The sequence below is a fragment of the Macrosteles quadrilineatus genome, unplaced genomic scaffold (assembly GCF_028750875.1).
Source record: "Macrosteles quadrilineatus isolate MER2022 unplaced genomic scaffold, UCM_ALF_1.0 Scaffold_2__2_contigs__length_208266976, whole genome shotgun sequence".
In the NCBI taxonomy this organism is placed as follows: Eukaryota; Metazoa; Arthropoda; class Insecta; order Hemiptera; family Cicadellidae; genus Macrosteles; species Macrosteles quadrilineatus.
In genome coordinates, this window is record NW_026542595.1 from 147,788,313 (window position 1) to 147,806,811 (window position 18,499).

Sequence of the window (18,499 nt, forward strand, 5' to 3'; positions counted from 1 at the left end):
TTTTTGTAAAATACCAACACTATATACTTTATACATTAATAGAAATGAAATAATATTAGGCTATACAAAAGTAACATCAACAAAACCATTTGTTTGAATGAATACAGTTGGTCAGTAAAGGCTGCAAAACAAAATTTAAACCATCCTTTTAGACTATAAATTACAAATTATTTACAAGCATTTGTTGGGGACAATATCTGAGCTGAAATGAATAAACTATACTCTTTAGTAGAGGTACTTGAAGTATGAAAAATTACATAAATAATTGTTTGGTCAATATTGTAAAAAAAATGTGTGATGAGATATAAAAACATTAAGGTCAAATTGGTCAAATCAAATACATTACTTATTCTTATCAATATTAAGCAATAAAACTAAATCCATCCACAGGTTTAAGTAATTGACTTCATCTTACATTAGTTTCCTCTTTCTGATTTCATTTAGCAGCGTTTAAAAGAATTGGGACTTGTGCGTTCAGACTGCCTTTGATGCAAACGTACAGGAAACGTTTTAAGAACGATGATCAATTTTCTTCCACGACTGGAAGATTTTTTGCAGACAGCAAACCTGCATCCCAAAGGTCAGATATCAGTGTGATCTGAAAAATAAACAACTTCTCAGATAAAATACTTCTCAGATTTCATTATATGAATAAAAATATTATGAAGTCATAGTCCTATGTGGAGATTAATGGCATTAAGCTTCAAGATACTGTGTTAATTATTTTTGGAGGTAACCCCGATTGGCTTTGGAATAAATCAAGGAAGCAGGAATGGATTAAAAAATCACTTGATGAAAGGCCACTCACACTCATCCTCCACTCATATTTGGGTTAAAATACGCACATAGTGGCGTCCCCATCATAAATAATTTACAATTGATATAGTATATTTCATTACTAGGACCGAAAGTGGCATTTTCCGGCGCACGCTCAAGTTTTTGTGTGAGGTGAAGCCGAACACAGGGAACTCCAATTTCACGTGCAAGGCGAAGCCGAGTACGTGAGAGCTATTTTCACGTACGAGGCAAAGCCGAGGACGGGAATAATGGAGCAAGTGACGGGTAATAACTTTCGGTACGAGTTATGAACGATACTTTTCATTACAACGCAAAAATACACAAACACGTATAAGCAGACCTCAGTAATATTACAATAATTATTTATCAAACAATTTGTTTAAACATAAAAATAAAATAAAATCTTCTAAAAGTAAACTTAAGTATATTTTCGTTTAATTGTTTAAATATAAAAATAAAATAAAATATTCTAAAGGAAACCTTCGTATATTTCTCAATACTTCAAACACAAAATAAAAGAATAAAACAACTTTGAACAATACATACAGCTGATTCAAATCATTAAATAAGACCGTAACAAAACACTAGCGTGCGTAGTGAATAAATGGAGAACTAATTGAGAGCGAGGGAAAGTAAATTTAGAGCGAGGGAAAATCAGCTGATCGATTTTCCCTCGCCCTAAATTAGAGCTTCGGAAACAACTACTTTCATAGATGTCAGCTGTTATTGAAAATAGTTACTTTCGGTGAGGAGTGATGAAAATTGATTTTCAGGGAGTTATAGCATACAAACAATATTTCACATCTATCTCCAAGTGGGCTTGTTTAGCTGGATGTAGTTGGGTGGTTGCCAATGAATGTCCGTTTCACATAAAATCATCATATTATGCTATTGTTATGCCTAGTAGTCCATCACGAACGGTCTTAAAAGTGACTTTGGAGCCTGGTTGTACCTACCCTGTCCACTGGTCCAAAAAGAATGTGTTAATCATCCTTTTGCGACACAAACAAAATTGAGTGTTCCAATTAGTTCCATCTTCAAGCTTGCCACTGTAGCGTCTCGTACAAACAAGGTTGGCTGAGTATCTCAGGGTTCTTGGATTAATGATGCAATTTTCAATATATATTTTGTGTAATTTTAAAAGTGTTAAGGTACAATACTGTACGGTACACATTTTAAATCCAAAATACTAACTAGCAGTTTTGTTAACAGTTGGTCATTTGCTGGATTGCCACTTAAGGTATAACTGGAGAATGCACAATTGACTAATGACTAGATTTGGAACAATTTTCTTTCAAAGTTTTGCAATTAATGATTTCTTATGGATTAAGCGTTTACCAGGAAAAACAAAATCTCATTAAAAATCACGTGGGTGCACTGCAACTAACTAGACAGAAAAAGATGCCACATTTACTATATAAAAAAAAAACTCAAGTATGGCATACTACACTAGCGGGGTTTCAAGCAGCAGGAAAAGACAGCATGAGTGTGTGAAGAAATGCTCATGCCTTAGGTAGGCCTAAATGTTCTCACTCTCAAAAAATATACTATATTTTTATGTTTTAATGAATTGATTTTCGTTACATTTGGAACAGCCACACCGCCAAGGAGTGTATTTTAGGTGGGTAAGATGTTTTGTCTAGCTTACCAGATCCTCTGGGTCCTGATGGGGTATGTCCCGGAGTGAGGTGTATCCAGGATACTTGGCCTGGAGATGTGTGATGACTGGGATACCCTCAGCAGGCATCAGCAGGAACTGAGGATCTTCTCCATGATACTCCAGTGAGTTGTACAGACAATGGTATAGTCTCACCTCACCCTCCTCCTCGACCATCCTGTACCATCTCAACATAATCAGAGTGGAAAAAGTCCCAGGATGGTTAAATAATAAATATATAAAAAATTCATGAAGATAGCGCTTTAAAATTTGGTACACAGTTACTGGGCATTCAAGTAATTTTATCGCATGATTCAGTGATACACTACCTCTTCAGGGAAACGGCCTACTTGGAGTCAGAGGAAATTTTTAAATGCAAGCATAGGTTCATATGCACATCAAATTAAAGGTGACTAGTAGAATACAATGCCGCAAATTCATTATATATTTTACTATTAAAGACATTCAATTTGTTTGCATATCGAATCGACCCATTTATATGTTTATGATTTTCTTCCAACTTCCAGCGGGTGCCCTCCTGAGGAGATACCGTAGTGTATAATAGCAATTTAATTTCGCATCTTTGAATAGGTTTAATTTTTGACATTGGGATAACCGATGCTCCCAGTCCCTGCTAACAAACTAATTCACCCAGTCCTTGCAAATAACCCGATTCAACCAGTCCCCGCCAACAAACCGATTCACCCAGTCCCTGCCAACAAATGATTCTCTCCGTCCCTGCCAACAAACTGATTCATCCAGATCTTTTTTCTGACTGACAGGTGAATTCAACTGGTTTTTGCACGAGTTAAATAAGTTATTATAAGGTAGGTAAAAAAACTTGTACACTCTGACTCACAAAATTTGCCTATACAGTTTAAACAGTTTTGAATAATTATTGGTCAGGCTTAAATAACTGGGAGAGCTTTAAAACCTCTGAGTAAAACCTCAATACCAGTCTATTTTCCCAACACGAGTAAAATAGGAATGTGAAACATGTCAATTTTGGCTCTATATGATATAGAGCATACAATATTATAATAAATATAGATAATATAATATAACTTTTTAAAGAATTTGGTAGCCCTAAACAAACTAAGATTTAAGGGGTAACAAATATGATCAAACTTTTCTGTATACACAATTCTACAACATTTAAAAACAACAACAAATGTCACAACTTGAAACTACTTTTTATCATGGTCTATAACATGGAATCTTCACTAAACTGAAATATAACAAAGACAACAAGAAAATAAAGCTAAAATCATTTGAAAAACACAGAACTATATATATGAAACAAAAGTGAGGTAGGCTACCTACTTAAACAAGTGTTTGAAAGACTAGGTAACAGTTGACTAGGGACTAAGTAAGAACTAGATAACAATTTTACCATTACAATTGTATTCTGCAAAAAATTCATCTAAACTGTAAAAAGGGTGGTCAGCAAGCCAAACCATCAACTTTTGTTTTAGCCGAGTACAAGGAATGTCAAGTATTTCACTTGCAAAACAATTTACTATTTTTACTGATATACTAGCAAAACTTTGCTGTACTGTTGTTAGTCTGGTGTAGGGCCTATCCAAAGCAGATCTTCCCCTTGTGTAATATGAGTGAAAATTATTTCTTGAGCTAAAGAAATGTGAATTTTGTTTTACAAAAATAACACACTCTAATATATACAAATTTACAGTTGTCAGGATACCTGTTGCTTTATCTACTTCTCTTTAGAGTTTCATTGACATTTTATATTTCAATCATACTTTATATGTTGGTAGGCATATCACAACAGAAATTTGCCAAAAAGGTAGTTAACATTGACCCTTACCTGCAAATGTTGTGTCTTATCAACTTCACACAGGTTTCCATCTGAAATTCAACTCTGCCTTTTAACTTCCCGTTTTTCATCTTCAGTCCGCCGCCAACACTTGAAGTTAGTTTTTCCTCTAAACAAAACAATTTTTCATTCAAACTTACACTATACAAAGCATTATATATGAAATTTTAAGTGGCATGGCTAGTCTAAAGCTTAGAAGGCAAGATTTCTATCTCAGAAGCTGGGGTCTAAGGCAATTAAAGCCCACCAATTAATTACCAATGGCTTTGTGGCCAATGGCTATGTGACATTTTTATGCACTGGTGATCAGAACCCACCTTGCGTTATAGTATAGGTCCACTTATAACATTTTTTTAATGGTGTCTTAGGAGAGGAGAATTATTTCTGATTCCTGTGTTATTTTTTTTATATATATATATATAATATTTTTTTAAAGGAGAGGATGAAATATACTTTTACGCGCACAGGAGACGTGCCTGTAGTGTGACTGCAGAGCCGGCCCTTTTTAGGATTTAATCTCTAATAATTGCCGTTCTTTCTAGTTTTCCATTGTTGCGATATATTCCTATTTTTGAAGTTAAATATCGCAATCGCTGAACACGATCAAGATGTTGTCCTGGAGAGTCGCTGCGATTGAAAAATCAGATTGTCGCCACAATCGTGAGAGATGATGGCGGATGTTGAGGCGGTTGCAGTTTTATTTATCATGCCCCCATGAGCATAAGAATTAATATGGTGATTGGGGGGGCTGAAAACTTTTTAGTAGTAAGGAGCCCCAATATGGTGGTTTGCAAAGGGCCTCACACTACTACTAAGCCTGACTAAGAGTGTGAGACTCCTGAATTGAAAGACTATTCACTCCAAAACAACCAAAACTCCAAACAAACCAATAACAATAGTAGGCTACTGTTAAACCTCACCCGGAGTAAATACAGGAGGAAGTGCGTCGTGCATAAACTGAGCTCCCATCAGATCCACCCCAGCACCCAAACTGAGCTGCAGGTAGTGACTGAGCTTCTCCATCAGTGAGTGAGCCGTAGATACAAACGTCTGCTTCTCCCGGACACTACCATGGTGCTCCAGACCGAGGTAGTCCCGTGGCAGCCCTCGTCGGAACTCTACATCATTCTCAGCCGCCTTCTTGAGGGCCAATGGCAAAGCCTATGGAGGATAAATTGAATTAAATGTACATTAGATTAAAACAAATGTTTTCCACAAATTAATTTATAGCTCAGTTGGTTGATTATACTCCTATTACAAGGACGATTTTTTAAGTAAGGGCCGTTTTTGCCAATAAATCTGTAGTTTGTTTGAAAGCACCAACGTGGATCCTCGCCACTTATTGGCATCATTTGTCAACTGAATGGCAATTTGCAGCTCTGTAGCTGACGTGTAGGCTAAGATTTGCTGCTTGTTAAACTTATAGAGCCTCAAGTGAAACTATAGAATCCAACTATAGAAGGTCAGTGAAATGTTTTTTGATTACAAGAAGAAGAAACATACCCAATGCCGATATTCATCGCCAGATGACTGGAGGATATGGCCCTAATGCAATGAGAGTAGGGTGAAGTGCAGAAATGGGTTATGGAGTGTACAAATGGCCGTGAAATCCTTTTTTCCTTTGTGGTCATTTTTGAGAAGTCTGGGTACATTCCAAAAACACAATTCCTTCCACGGCCAAATTAAAATGTCCTAACCTATTTCTGCTCTTTCCTCGCTATTACTGCATTTGGGTCATGAAATTCAGTCATCTGGCGATGATTGTCAGCATAGGATATGTTTGTTGTGGTTCGTATCACTAACCTTTCCCTTGAAAATATAAGTTCTTTGAAGTTACGAAAAACCTTCTTGTAATCAATGGTATGTCCAGAAGATGAATAAAAATGCTAATTTTAACAAATTTTTTTTTTTCATTTTAATTCAGCTGTCTGGAAGTGGAAAATTCATCGGAAGTGAGAAACGTACACAAAGAAAATGTAAACATCGTAGCTTTTTCTTTTGTTGCCATGGATACCAATCAATTTTAACCTCCCATAAAAATTGGACATCTGAACAGCCAATCAAACAGGATAACCCAAAATAACCTATTTGACCTTGTACAAGGGGTACAATATTGATGTAATATTGCTAATTAGGGGTCTGAGGTGCACCGAAAAATGTTAACTTTGTAAATGAAAAAACAATAATCTTACTCTGTGATAATCCAAATTTTAGTTTCAGAAAAAAACTTTGCAAGAGTTGTATCCATCTTATAACTAGTTTTGAAGCTGATAAAGATGCTCTTTGCCATAACTTCATCATAACCTCCAGTGAACAGCTGGCAACTACACTGTCATCGTACTGGATGCTTTTATATGTTTTTAAATTTTTTTTTAAAAACTAGACATTGTGTTGGTTGGAAATAATTTAACGGTTGTGTGAAATTATCTTGTCAATAAATGTTTCATTCCAAAAAACTCTTATCCTATTTTTAAAACTACTTTTATCATGGCTGTTCAAAGTATCTCAGAGTAAAATAGGTTTAAAGCCTTTACCTTAACTGTGATTTTTCTCGAAAAAATCCTCGTAGTAGTAAAAGGTTTTTTTTTAACACGTTGACTGCGCGCGCCGACTTTACAGGCGCTCCCCAGTGGCGGGCGAAGCCCCGGCGCGCAACCGAATCAGCGAACGCAATTGGCATTCAAATATTTCTGTCTGACGAATCACAAAAGAGCAGTGGTGACTGTGCTGCGTTACCCCGAGAGTGGATGTAGTTCACTGAAACACCCAAAGGTAGCAGCACTGCATGGATCCGTATCCAGTGTCTTTGTAATGTGGGTTGAAAAGAAAAAATCCCCGAAACCGGGACAAAAGCATTGCCAGACAGGATTTTACGGGAAATTTTAGTACCAACCTACACCAAAGTAAAGCTCGCATTCTAAGCTGGCAGGCTGGCAACGATTATAACGTCTCCGTCTGAGGCTAAGCTCACACTGACTCAATATATTTCTGTTGGTCTGGTGCCGACTTTAGTCGGCGCGCGCCACCTGGGAGCGCTGGCGACGCCGACTAAAGTCGGCACGCGCAGTCGACGTGTTAATAATGTGTGGTACAGTAATTGTTTTTAGAAAGCCATGAATGTAGGATACTATCCATTTTCATAGTTATGTCAATGTATTAAAGTTAAAAATAATGGTTTGAATACAGTTCTGAGCAGAAAACCGCAAAAATACGGGTAGCCGCGTACCATACCGATTTTGTACCGAGAACCGAGGTACAAAATATTGTACCGTACCGACCTTAAATTTTCTGTACCGCAGGCCCCTATTGATTTATGAATGAAATTTTAAAATAAAAGAAAATGGTTTCAAATAACTATTTGGCATTATGAATGGCACTTAAACCATGTTTGTCTTAAACCATGTTTACACTGTAGTTTACAACAAGATGTACGTATTTATTCTTTTTTTTATGTAAACTCCAATGTAAACACAGCTCAATTCAAGTTATGTAAACATGTGTTTACTACGCTAGGGCATATTATATTTACCCATGGTGGAAGGAAAAAACATAGGTGTGCTATTCCCACATATTCTGACGTCACTCGGATTGCAAACAAAAGATCACCTGATTGTAACTGTCAAATTAGTATATGTATTTGTTTTGATTTGGTTGTTATTGTTTTTATTATTATAAAAAACAATAACAATCAATTAAAAACAAATACATACTAATTTGACAGTTACAATCAGGTGATCTTTTGTTTGCAATCCGAGTGACGTCAGAATATGTGGGAATAGCACACCTATGTTTTTTCCTTCCACCATGATATTTACCAATTTCTTGTGGAAAAAAAGCATATATCTGTTGTAAACATTTGTTTAATACAATTGGTGTTGTGAGCTCCAGTGAAAAAACAACTTTACAAAATAAGTTATAAAGTTTACATAAACTCTCAAGTTTAATTTTAACAACCAAATTCCTGCACCAGTTGGCAGCAAAATGTTTAGTCCACAGGTATTGTGATAAATATCTCAACATCTGATCTATCTGGTGTAGTGGATTTAAACATATTATACAACTTCTAATAAAAAATAAAATTTCTGTTAAACCTTTTCAGTGCTATGAAACGATATATCGTTGTTTTAAAAAATCTTTAAGGGATATAGAGAGGAAGGTTATTTTAATAAAAATTAGCAAAACTGTGGTGATGTGAACATTATCACCTAATAATATTTATTATTTGATTTGTTTGTAAATATTGTATTTGTTCTTAACTAAAACATGGTTGTAATTTTGAATGAATAAAAGCCATACTTTTGGTATACTAAGTCTTTCTTACAACAATTTTATTCATTCAAAATTACAACCTCTTTCTTACAACAAAAACGGCCATTGGTGACCTGCATGTTCATAGGATACACTAACAACCACTTAGCTAAAAGATTCGCCCAATCCGATGATTTCGAGGTGTATGTCTAAACCAAGCATTATGAACACCTCACTATGCCCCAGTGGTTGTAGTATATCGCTACAAACACACCGGTCACCAATTATTTGCCACACAGGACGGGAATCGAACCTGAGCAGACGAATGCCACTGGCCAAGTGACACACGCCCTAGCCTTCTCGGCTATCTGTGCTTGAAGACTGAGAAGTCAAAAACCAGTAGGCCTATTTAAGCTGACGCCACCGATTGCGAACAGAGAGCGCTGCAGATGGTTGTTCAATGCGTTACTAGGTAGCAGCACTAGTTAGTCACGGACTATTTAAAAGATATTTTTTTAGATGAAACACAACAGTGATCATAAATGTGTTCCTGAGACTTTGCTGCAAAACATTATTTTCCCTAATATGGCTATATTACGATAAACACGTCCAACTAAATCAAAGTTAAATTCAATATTACATTGTAAACTATGTCTTTTGATTTTATGAGATTTTGGTTTCAAACAATGCTATCAGAACACAAAAGTTTATAGGAAAACCAGGAAAATTACAACAAAAACTATGTTTTATTTCATGTTTACAACAAATACTGGGATTTATCTTTGTTATATATTTTCCTATTTTCTTATTACTCAAAATTAGCTTAATTAATAAAATAGTGACAACATTAAAGATAAAATTCAACAAGAGGTAATGGAATTGAAAGGCAAACAAAAAATTCTTACGAAATCTATATCTATATATCTACTAGCTGACCCGGCGAACTTCGTATCGCCTAAGTTATAGGTTTCCCCTAAGACAGACCGATGGAAAGAAAGTACCGTTACGTTTAATTTTCAAGATGATCTCGTTCGCATCGCTCAATCACGTCCTGGTTGAAGTTCGTTCGCTACGCTCACTCACCTTTGGGTTGGAGCTCGTTCGCTGCGCTCACTTGCCTTTAGGTTGGAGCTCGTTCGCTACGCTAACTCGCCTCCAGGTAAGCTCGTTCGCTACGCTCACTCGCCTCCAGGTTGGAGTTCGTTCGCTACGCTCACTCACCTTTTGGTTGCAAATTAGCTGTTGTCATAAATGTAAAAGAAATAATAGTGCTGCACCCTGTTGGTAATCCTTGTAACTTTAATGCTTTTGAACATCATAGAACAGAACCAACTTGTTTAATTGAAACAGCTGTTAAGATTCATTAATTCCATTTCTCATAAGGTTAACATGGGAAACTCCAGAGCCACTGGGGCGGAGCCCTTTTAAGAATTTCGAAACGGGAAATGGTTTACGTCCGATTCGCATACCTACAGAATTTACACACCAAATTTCATAACGATCAATGAAGTCGTTCCGGAGGAGTTTGCAGACAAACACTGTGACACGAGAATTTTATATATTAGATATACTTATTTAATACGCAAGCAGGATTTTTGTGACAATTACTCCTCCGAAACTACTGAACCGATTGATATGTTTTTGGTGTCATTGGAAAGAGCGTAACGTGAAGTTGTGCAGGAAACTTTCTTTTTAGGTAAATAATTAGAGAGTGAGGCCCTGGGGCCCTTTAAAGTTTCGTATTTCTCCATAAGATTAACATGGGAAACAAACATTGTTTTGAAACTCCAGCTGTTGTTAGAAATTGAATATTAATAATTGGTTACCATGGAAGCATGAGAAAATTCACAATGTTTATATTTGCTTTGAAAAATGTAAACAACCAGAATTTCCAAATGCCTATTTCACAATTTCATACAGCTGATAAAAAAAATAAAACAACTATGTGGTAGGGCCTTGGGTTTATTTAATCTTAAACTTTATGATAGATTATTTACTATAAATTTATTTCAATGATTATGAAACAGATTTTTCCCGTTGCGAAGCAAAAATTAAAAGTGAGAAGAAGAACATATGTTAATTGTAAAGAGTCAATGTGTAAATTATCTATGTTGTATTAAAAATGTGTATAGTTTTGGATGTTGGTTTGTGTTTAATGATATATAAGTTAATAATTATTGAATTTGTATTTTAAAGATTTTCCATATGAGTACGCCTATGATAAAAAACACCATTTCAGAGTTCTGCCAGTTTTTGCCTATCTCTGTTCTATCCTATATATAATACGAGTAAAGTTTGAATACTTGTCAACTCGATCTGGGAATCAGCTCTAACAAAAACATTTATATTTACGGAATAACTAAGTTCTGTGTCAAAAATAAGTTCTAGACCAGTGGTATAGCCAGGAAAAATCTATTTTCGCCATAATATGAGTACAAACTTTTGAAAATTTAACATGGGCCTTATGAGAAAACAATCCGCCATTATTGTCATTTTGTTTACATTTTAAGACATAACGTGACGTTCTGTACCCACGGGCACCTACGTTAGTTGTCTATCGACAGTACACTAGCAAATTACAAATACAGTAAAAAAGGAAAAACATCAGTTGTTATTATTGAGCAAAGATTATATAATGAAGATTACTCGATACATTGTAGCAAGACTTTTTTTATCTATGATTATAGTAAAGGCTTGCAGTGTGGAGTGTGGGAACCGATGGGAACTGTTTCTGACGATTAGATTAAGGTAACTGCAATCCAGATATGATATGGGAAGGGAGGGAAACAGGTCCACGACGTAGGAAGTGGTGAGGGAAGTAGTCAAGGTGTGCTGTACGGAGTGTGGAAACCGTTTATGACGATTAAATTTATGTATCTGCAATCCTAAAATGCTATGTCAAGGGAGGAAAACAGGTCCACGACGTAGGAAGTGGTGAAGGAAGTAGTAAAGGTGAGCAGTCCGGAGTGTGGGAACTGTTAATGGCGATTAGATTAAGGTATCTACAATCCTAATATGCTATGGGAAGGTAAGGAAACAGGTCCGTGACGTAGGAAGTGGTAAAGGAAATACTGTAGTAAAGGTGAGCGGTCCGGAGTGTGGGAACTGTTTATGACGATTAGATTAAGGTATATGCAATCCTAAAATGCTATGGGAAGGGAGGGAAACAGAGGTCCGTGACGTAGGAAGTGGTGAAGGAAGTAGTAAAGGCGAGTAGTCCGGAGTGTGGTAACTGTTTATGACGAGTAGATTAAGGTATCTGCAATCCTAAAATGCTATGGGATGGGAGCGAAACAGGTCCACGACGTAGGAAGTGGTGAAGAAAGTAGTAAAGGTGAGCGGTCCGGAGTGTGGGAACTGTTTAGGACGATTAGATTAAGGTATCTACAATCCTAAAATGTAGGGATGGACGGGTCCCGAAATTTCGGGAATTTTTCGGGAAAAAAATATTCCCGATTATCGGGACGGGATTACAATTGACTCGGGAATTTTTCGGGACGGGATTTGGTCCGATCGTCGGCGATTTTTCCGCTTCGCGAGTGCCGATAACGCCGTTATTGCGAGCGATAGGTCCGCGAACGCAGGAGACGAAGTCATACCGACGATCGCGCCGTGACCGCGGAGTCCTACCGACGATCGCGCCGTGACCGCGAGTCATACCGACGATAACCCCGTGATCGCGAGTCATACCGACGATCGCGCCGTGACCGCAAGTCATACCGACGATCATACCGTGACCGCGAGTCATGACGACGATCGCGCCGTGACCGCGGAGTCATGCTGACGATCGAGCCGTGACCGCGAGTCATACCGACGATAACCCCGTGACCGCGGAGTCCTACCGACGATCGCGCCGTGACCGCGAGTCATACCGACGATAACCCCGTGATCGCGAGTCATACCGACGATCGCGCCGTGACCGCAAGTCATACCGACGATCATGCCGTGACCGCGAGTCATGACGACGATCGCGCCGTGACCGCGGAGTCATACCGACGATCGCGCCGTGACCGCGAGTCATACCGACGATAACCCCGTGACCGCGGAGTCATACCGACGATCGCGCCGTGACCGCGAGTCATACAGACGATCGCGCTGTGACCGCGAGTCATACCGACGATCGCGCCGTGACCGCGGAGTCATGCTGACGATCGAGCCGTGTTCGCGAGTCATACCGACGATCATGCCGTGACCGCGAGTCATACCGACGATAACCTCGTGACCGCGGAGTCATACCGACGATCGCGCCGTGACCGCGGAGTCCTACCGACGATCGCGCCGTGACCGCGAGTCATGACGACGATCGCGTCGTGACCGCGAGTCATACAGACGATCGCGCCGTGACCCGCGAGTCATGACGACGATCGCGTCGTGACCGCGAGTCATGACGACGATCGCGTCGTGACCGCGAGTCATACAGACGATCACCCCGTGACCCGCGAGTCACAAGTTACTATAGGTACCTGTAAATTGTTACCCATTTTTTGGTTTTTATAGATCAGTGCCACAAATGGTAAAAATTGATTTCGTATGTCTTTTTTTGGTAACTGCAATACAGTACTTTCTTTTTATGCACAGAAAAAAATCCCGTCCCGTCCCGAAAATCGGGAAGGAAATAAAAATCCCGTCCCGTCCCGTCCCGAACTAAAAATTCAATCCCGTCCATCCCTACTAAAATGCTATGGGAAGGGAGGAAAACAGGTCCACGACGTAGGAAGTGGTGATGGAAGTAGTAAAGGTGAGCAGTCTGGAGTGTGGGAACTGCTAATGACGATTAGATTAAGGTATCTACAATCTTAAAATCCTATGGGAAGGGAGGAAAACAGGTCCGAGACGTAGGAAGTGGTGAAGGAAGTAGTAAAGGTGATCGGTCTGGAGTCTGGGAACTGTTTAAGACGATTAGATTAAGGTATCTACAATCCTAAAATTCTATGGAAAGGGAGGGAAACAGGTCCACGACGTAGGAAGTGGTGAAGGAAGTAGTAAAGGCGAGTAGTCCGGAGTGTGGTAACTGTTTATGACGAGTAGATTAAGGTATCTGCAATCCTAAAATGCTATGGGATGGGAGCGAAACAGGTCCACGACGTAGGAAGTGGTGAAGGAAGTAGTAAAGGTGAGCGGTCCGGAGTGTGGGAACTGTTTAGGACGATTAGATTAAGGTATCTACAATCCTAAAATGCTATGGGAAGGGAGGAAAACAGGTCCACGACGTAGGAAGTGGTGATGGAAGTAGTAAAGGTGAGCAGTCTGGAGTGTGGGAACTGCTAATGACGATTAGATTAAGGTATTTACAATCTTAAAATCCTATGGGAAGGGAGGAAAACAGGTCCGAGACGTAGGAAGTGGTAAAGGAAGTAGTAAAGGTGATCGGTCTGGAGTCTGGGAACTGTTTAAGACGATTAGATTAAGGTATCTTCAATCCTAAAATTCTATGGAAAGGGAGGGAAACAGGTCCACGACGTAGGAAGTGGTGAAGGAAGTAGTAAAGCTGAGCAGTCCGGAGTGTGGGAACTGTTAATGACGATTAGATTAAGGTATCTACAATTTTAAAATCCTATGGGAAGGGAGGAAAACAGGTCCGAGACGTAGAAAGTGGGAAGGAAGTAGTAAAGGTGAGCAGTCGGGAGTGTGGGAACTGTTTATGAGGATTAGATTAAGGTATCTGCAATCTTAAAATGCAATTAGAAGGAAGGGAAACAGGTCCGCGACGTAGGAAGAGGTGAAGGAAGTAGTAAAGGCGAGCATAGTTTGGAGTCTGGGAACTGGAAACCAATTGTAACAGTTAGATTTATGTATCTGAAATTGAAATACTGAAATGCTATGACAAGGGATGGAAACATGTCCATGACGTAGGAAATGGTGAAGGAAGTAGTAAAGGCTGGTATCGCAGAGTGGGGGAATGATTTTCCCCGAGCAAAGCTCGGTCCCCAGGTACTAGAGTTTAAAGTAGCCTACACCTTATTGTCTACAAATTGGCTAAATAACTTAGGTACGGTACATTATAAAAGCTGACAGCCTTTTTACGTTGACTTAAATTGTAAGCTTACCTCTTCCCATCCATGGGCAGTTTGATAGTTAAAAATTAACCCTTTTAACTGAAATAGGACTGTTATGTAAATTGTGAGTATTTCCATTAGTTAACAATCTTTTAGTAGACTCTTTTAAAATAATCAGAAATTATGGCTGTTATTAGTTTTTAAACAAGTTATTTGTTTATAAATAACTCCGGTACTTCTTTGCAATTGCTCGATTTCGAGCAACATGTACACTAGTACGAATTATTGGCCTAGCACTGAAAGGGTTAAAACACTGAAAAACTGTTGAAAATATCTTGATAAGACCAGTGTTCTTTCGATTGTCGTGAACTTGTATCTAAAATATGTGTTTATATAAATTCTATTTGCTTTCTAATTTAAATTTCTGTCATACCTTCTCCAGTAAGTCGACCCAGGCAGTCTTCTGGTAAGCTGACAGTGTTATGTGTAGCGAGTGGTGTCCTTCCACTGGTGTAGAGGCTTGGTGGATGAATCCTCGGGGGAAGTACAGCAGATCCCCAGGCTCAAGAGTCACGTCCAAGAATGAATCTCCAACTTCCTCCTGGGTAAAGTTAGGACTGGAGAATCTTGGCAGTACTTCAGCTTCATTCCTGGAGATGAAAATGATTTGCACTAGTTGCTTCTCAAAGGGATACGAACAGAGAATAGGGCTAAGTAGTTCTTTAAAATCCACGGTAGAATCCCCTTACCCACCCACTTATTTGTAAACAAACTATTGATTATAACAATACCCCTGCCGATGAAAACCTGCAGCTAAGCAAATTTCAATTGGTTTCTACAATATTATTCTCTATAACGTGTCAATTTATTCCCTTTTTAAAATTACTTTTGTTTTTTTTTTACGCCAGTGGCATTTTAAATAAATCCTGTAACTTTAAATGCATTTAAGAGAACGTAGTTCAAACTCCAAACCCATTTAAGTTTTGTAGATGTACCAGGAATTTAAGGTAATAGGTTTAAAGTGTAGGCTGCTTATGTTAGCTGCTACAACAAATAAGTTAATAAAGTGTGTTTGTTAATTAAATGTTATACGCTTAGTATGAAGTAGATTCATTAGCAAAATTTTATCAAAATTTAATATTTAAACAAGAAAAATACAAATTTTCAGTTTACTTAGACTCCATTAGAATAACATGACAATTTTAAATGAGTTTGTAATCATTTTCTCGACGGCTATTAAGATTTAAATGCTTCAATATATTAAAAAATTGTTTTTCTCCTGGAAGTAATATAGTAGAACTTCGTTAATCCGACCTCGGCTAGTCAGTCTGGCTCCAGCTAGTTCGACTCCTCGCTTAATTCTGCCGTGATATTGTCTATCGGTGTCAATGTTATTGCGGTAATATCATGACTATTTGCCATGATCGTGAGATCAACACTGAGCTAAACACTGGTGGGAAAAATATTGTCCAAGTTATCCCCTTTTATCACAGAAATATCATCATTGTTATTCCGCGATCACGGTAACATTTATCGTCAACCTCCCTGTATATTGAACGTGACGGAAAAATTATATAGGAAAAATCCTAGACAGATCCCACATTCTTGGAAAAAACCATCATTGCTTCCACAATCTCTGTAAATTCTGAGATGAGCCTTATAATATAGGTAGCTTATTCCCCAGAAGGGAAATTTGCTAAAAGCGTTATTCAACACACTCAGTACCAGGAGGTGGTAGAATATGGATGAGTATAAGTGTTGCATAATATCTTGTTCTATAAAATTTTTAAAAACATAGTAGGCCTAAACCAACAATATTTTTTCCTGAACCATCTAATTTTGATTCAGTGGCTGCAGTGGACAAGTTTTAACATTTTTTATAGTAAGGTAAATGGTAAAGTGAAATATTAGTGAAAAAAATATTAAAAGTCTTACTAAGCATTCTTTATAGGCATTCTACCTTCAGCAACAATATTCATAAGGTAGCCTAGCCTAAATTTGGTAAAACATCCTTCGTCAATTCATCAAACCTCTACAATTTTGAACACAAGACATTGTTGCAATACAAAGAGCAAAAATCTCAACTATTCATAGTATTGAGATTGGAGTTATATCAGAAGAGATAAGACAGAATCAAAACTCTATCTCAGCCATAACTGTCAGAGTGTGTATGTTCTGTATAATTTTATGAGTTATTATTGTACATATTTTTTAGATAATGGCATTTATCACTTCAACTGCCCTACTTTGTACAACCATATCTGCTGTAACAATCCAGGTACCGTAAGTCTTTTATAAATTCCCTAATAACTAAACAACTATCTCCTAAACGTATCCAATCATTCAGAAATATTTTACAGACTAAGAGATCAGATAAATAGATTAGATTAAAATTCACTGATGAGCTAAGCCCTTAGGTCTATTTTAATGTTAACTTAAAGATATTTTAGAAAAACTTTGTTTTAAGCCAAAGAGAATTTTGAATGCTGCTAATTGACTTTGATTTGTCAATTTAAAATAGATGTACGGTACCTAAAAAAAATTTTATGTGTACATAATATTGATAGGCCTACATACTGTTGTAACATAATATTGATCATAATGTAGGATCAAAAACTCTATGATTTAAACAATTTATAACTAAAACCATGCAGTAGTACTTCTTCAATATTTTAAAAATATATTTAATTTATGAGCATTTAATCTAACCTCGTGAAATATACCAAAACCTGTTCTGCTGAGATAAAAATCAGAAGTAGAAATTTGATCAAGAAAATTAACTAGGCTTAGGTTACAATTATTTTATTGTAACCTATAGGCCTACCATAATATCTTTTATCAATAGATGTTCAAATCTTAACCTAACTTAGAGCTAGTGCACAATATAGTAAAATTAACGCCGTCAACAAACCTGGGAGTGTAAATTTTCCAACGCTTCTTTCCCTCTATCTGCAGGACGAAAGCTTCGATGTCGTCATAGTGGGGAGCGAACCCCTGAGAGTTAGGTGGGGTCAGATACACGTTAGCACCAACAAAGCAGCCAAAATACTCCTGAAGTGTTGCGTTCAAGGTGTGGATTTTTGGCAGAAAAATTTGTGGGTTTAAAAGCCTGACACTGCATCCATTAGAGTAAAAGTCCCAAACGACATTTGCCTGTGCTCTGCCTGAAACATACATTCCAGTATTAAACATCAGTAAAAACTTAAAATGATTACATTGCAACTAAGTATCAAGAAAATCTGTGGTTAAAGTTCATGTTTATAAAAATAGTGTATCATTGGCCAATTAAAAATTAACTTATATCAAGATTGAAATTTTACCTTCAATGGTTTGTTCGTACTAAAAAGGATTTCTTTGTAAAGCTATTTTCTTTAAACGACTCCTCTTTACAGTTATTTCACTCTGTGTACTTTTACTTTTACCTGTTAGGTTATGGGTCTCTCGTACACCATCGGTGTATGAAGTAACGTCCAAGTGTTTGGTGAAACATACATTGTTCTCTCTCAACATCGTATCTATTATTTCAGTACTCAACAACTCAGAAAAGTAGTGCCTGTGCCCCTCTCTTTGTATAAGAAGTGGTTTTTTCTCCCAATAGTCACTGAAAACATAACAGAAGCAATTAAGCAAGCCAAAAGTAAATTTGTAACAAAGCTAAATTAAGGTCTACCCTATGGTTAGGTAATCCCTATTTTGGGAAATTCAGCACTCACTGTTTAACACGTTCAATGATGAATAATAAAGTGCCTGTGGTCTCCTATGGCGTTTCCTGAAGTAAACATATACTAAACTCATGCCAGTACAAACGTGAAAAAGACAGTGTTAACTGGTGGTCCTCACAGTAATGACTAATAACCCTTGCCAATGGCTAAGCTTACAGTGACCCAAAGTACCTATTAATAGTAAGTTAATGTGCAATGCATCCAAACTTAATCGGCGTGCACGGTGGTCTTGTTAAGTTGG

At 37.7% G+C, this 18,499-nt stretch overlaps 2 protein-coding genes across 3 annotated transcripts in view; one reads left to right on the top strand and one right to left on the bottom strand.

Moving 5' to 3' along the window:
* Positions 1-18,499, bottom strand: part of LOC128986018 (ribosomal oxygenase 1-like) — a 20,334-nt gene continuing 1,835 nt past the window's right edge. The window contains exons 3-9 of the mRNA XM_054406095.1: positions 17,959-18,137; positions 17,448-17,700; positions 14,970-15,186; positions 5,213-5,453; positions 4,284-4,401; positions 2,447-2,633; positions 1-598 (exon numbers count right to left, since the gene is read on the bottom strand). Coding sequence (XP_054262070.1) covers positions 524-598; positions 2,447-2,633; positions 4,284-4,401; positions 5,213-5,453; positions 14,970-15,186; positions 17,448-17,700; positions 17,959-18,137 — 1,270 coding nt within the window. The 3' untranslated portion in view covers positions 1-523. The remainder of the gene's footprint in view (positions 599-2,446; positions 2,634-4,283; positions 4,402-5,212; positions 5,454-14,969; positions 15,187-17,447; positions 17,701-17,958; positions 18,138-18,499) is intronic.
* The window catches only part of LOC128986019 (mitochondrial genome maintenance exonuclease 1-like), a 14,205-nt gene continuing 12,400 nt past the window's right edge, over positions 16,695-18,499 (top strand). For both annotated transcript variants that reach the window (XM_054406096.1, XM_054406097.1), the window contains exon 1: positions 16,695-16,814. In XM_054406096.1, coding sequence (XP_054262071.1) covers positions 16,755-16,814 — 60 coding nt within the window. In that variant the 5' untranslated portion in view covers positions 16,695-16,754. The remainder of the gene's footprint in view (positions 16,815-18,499) is intronic.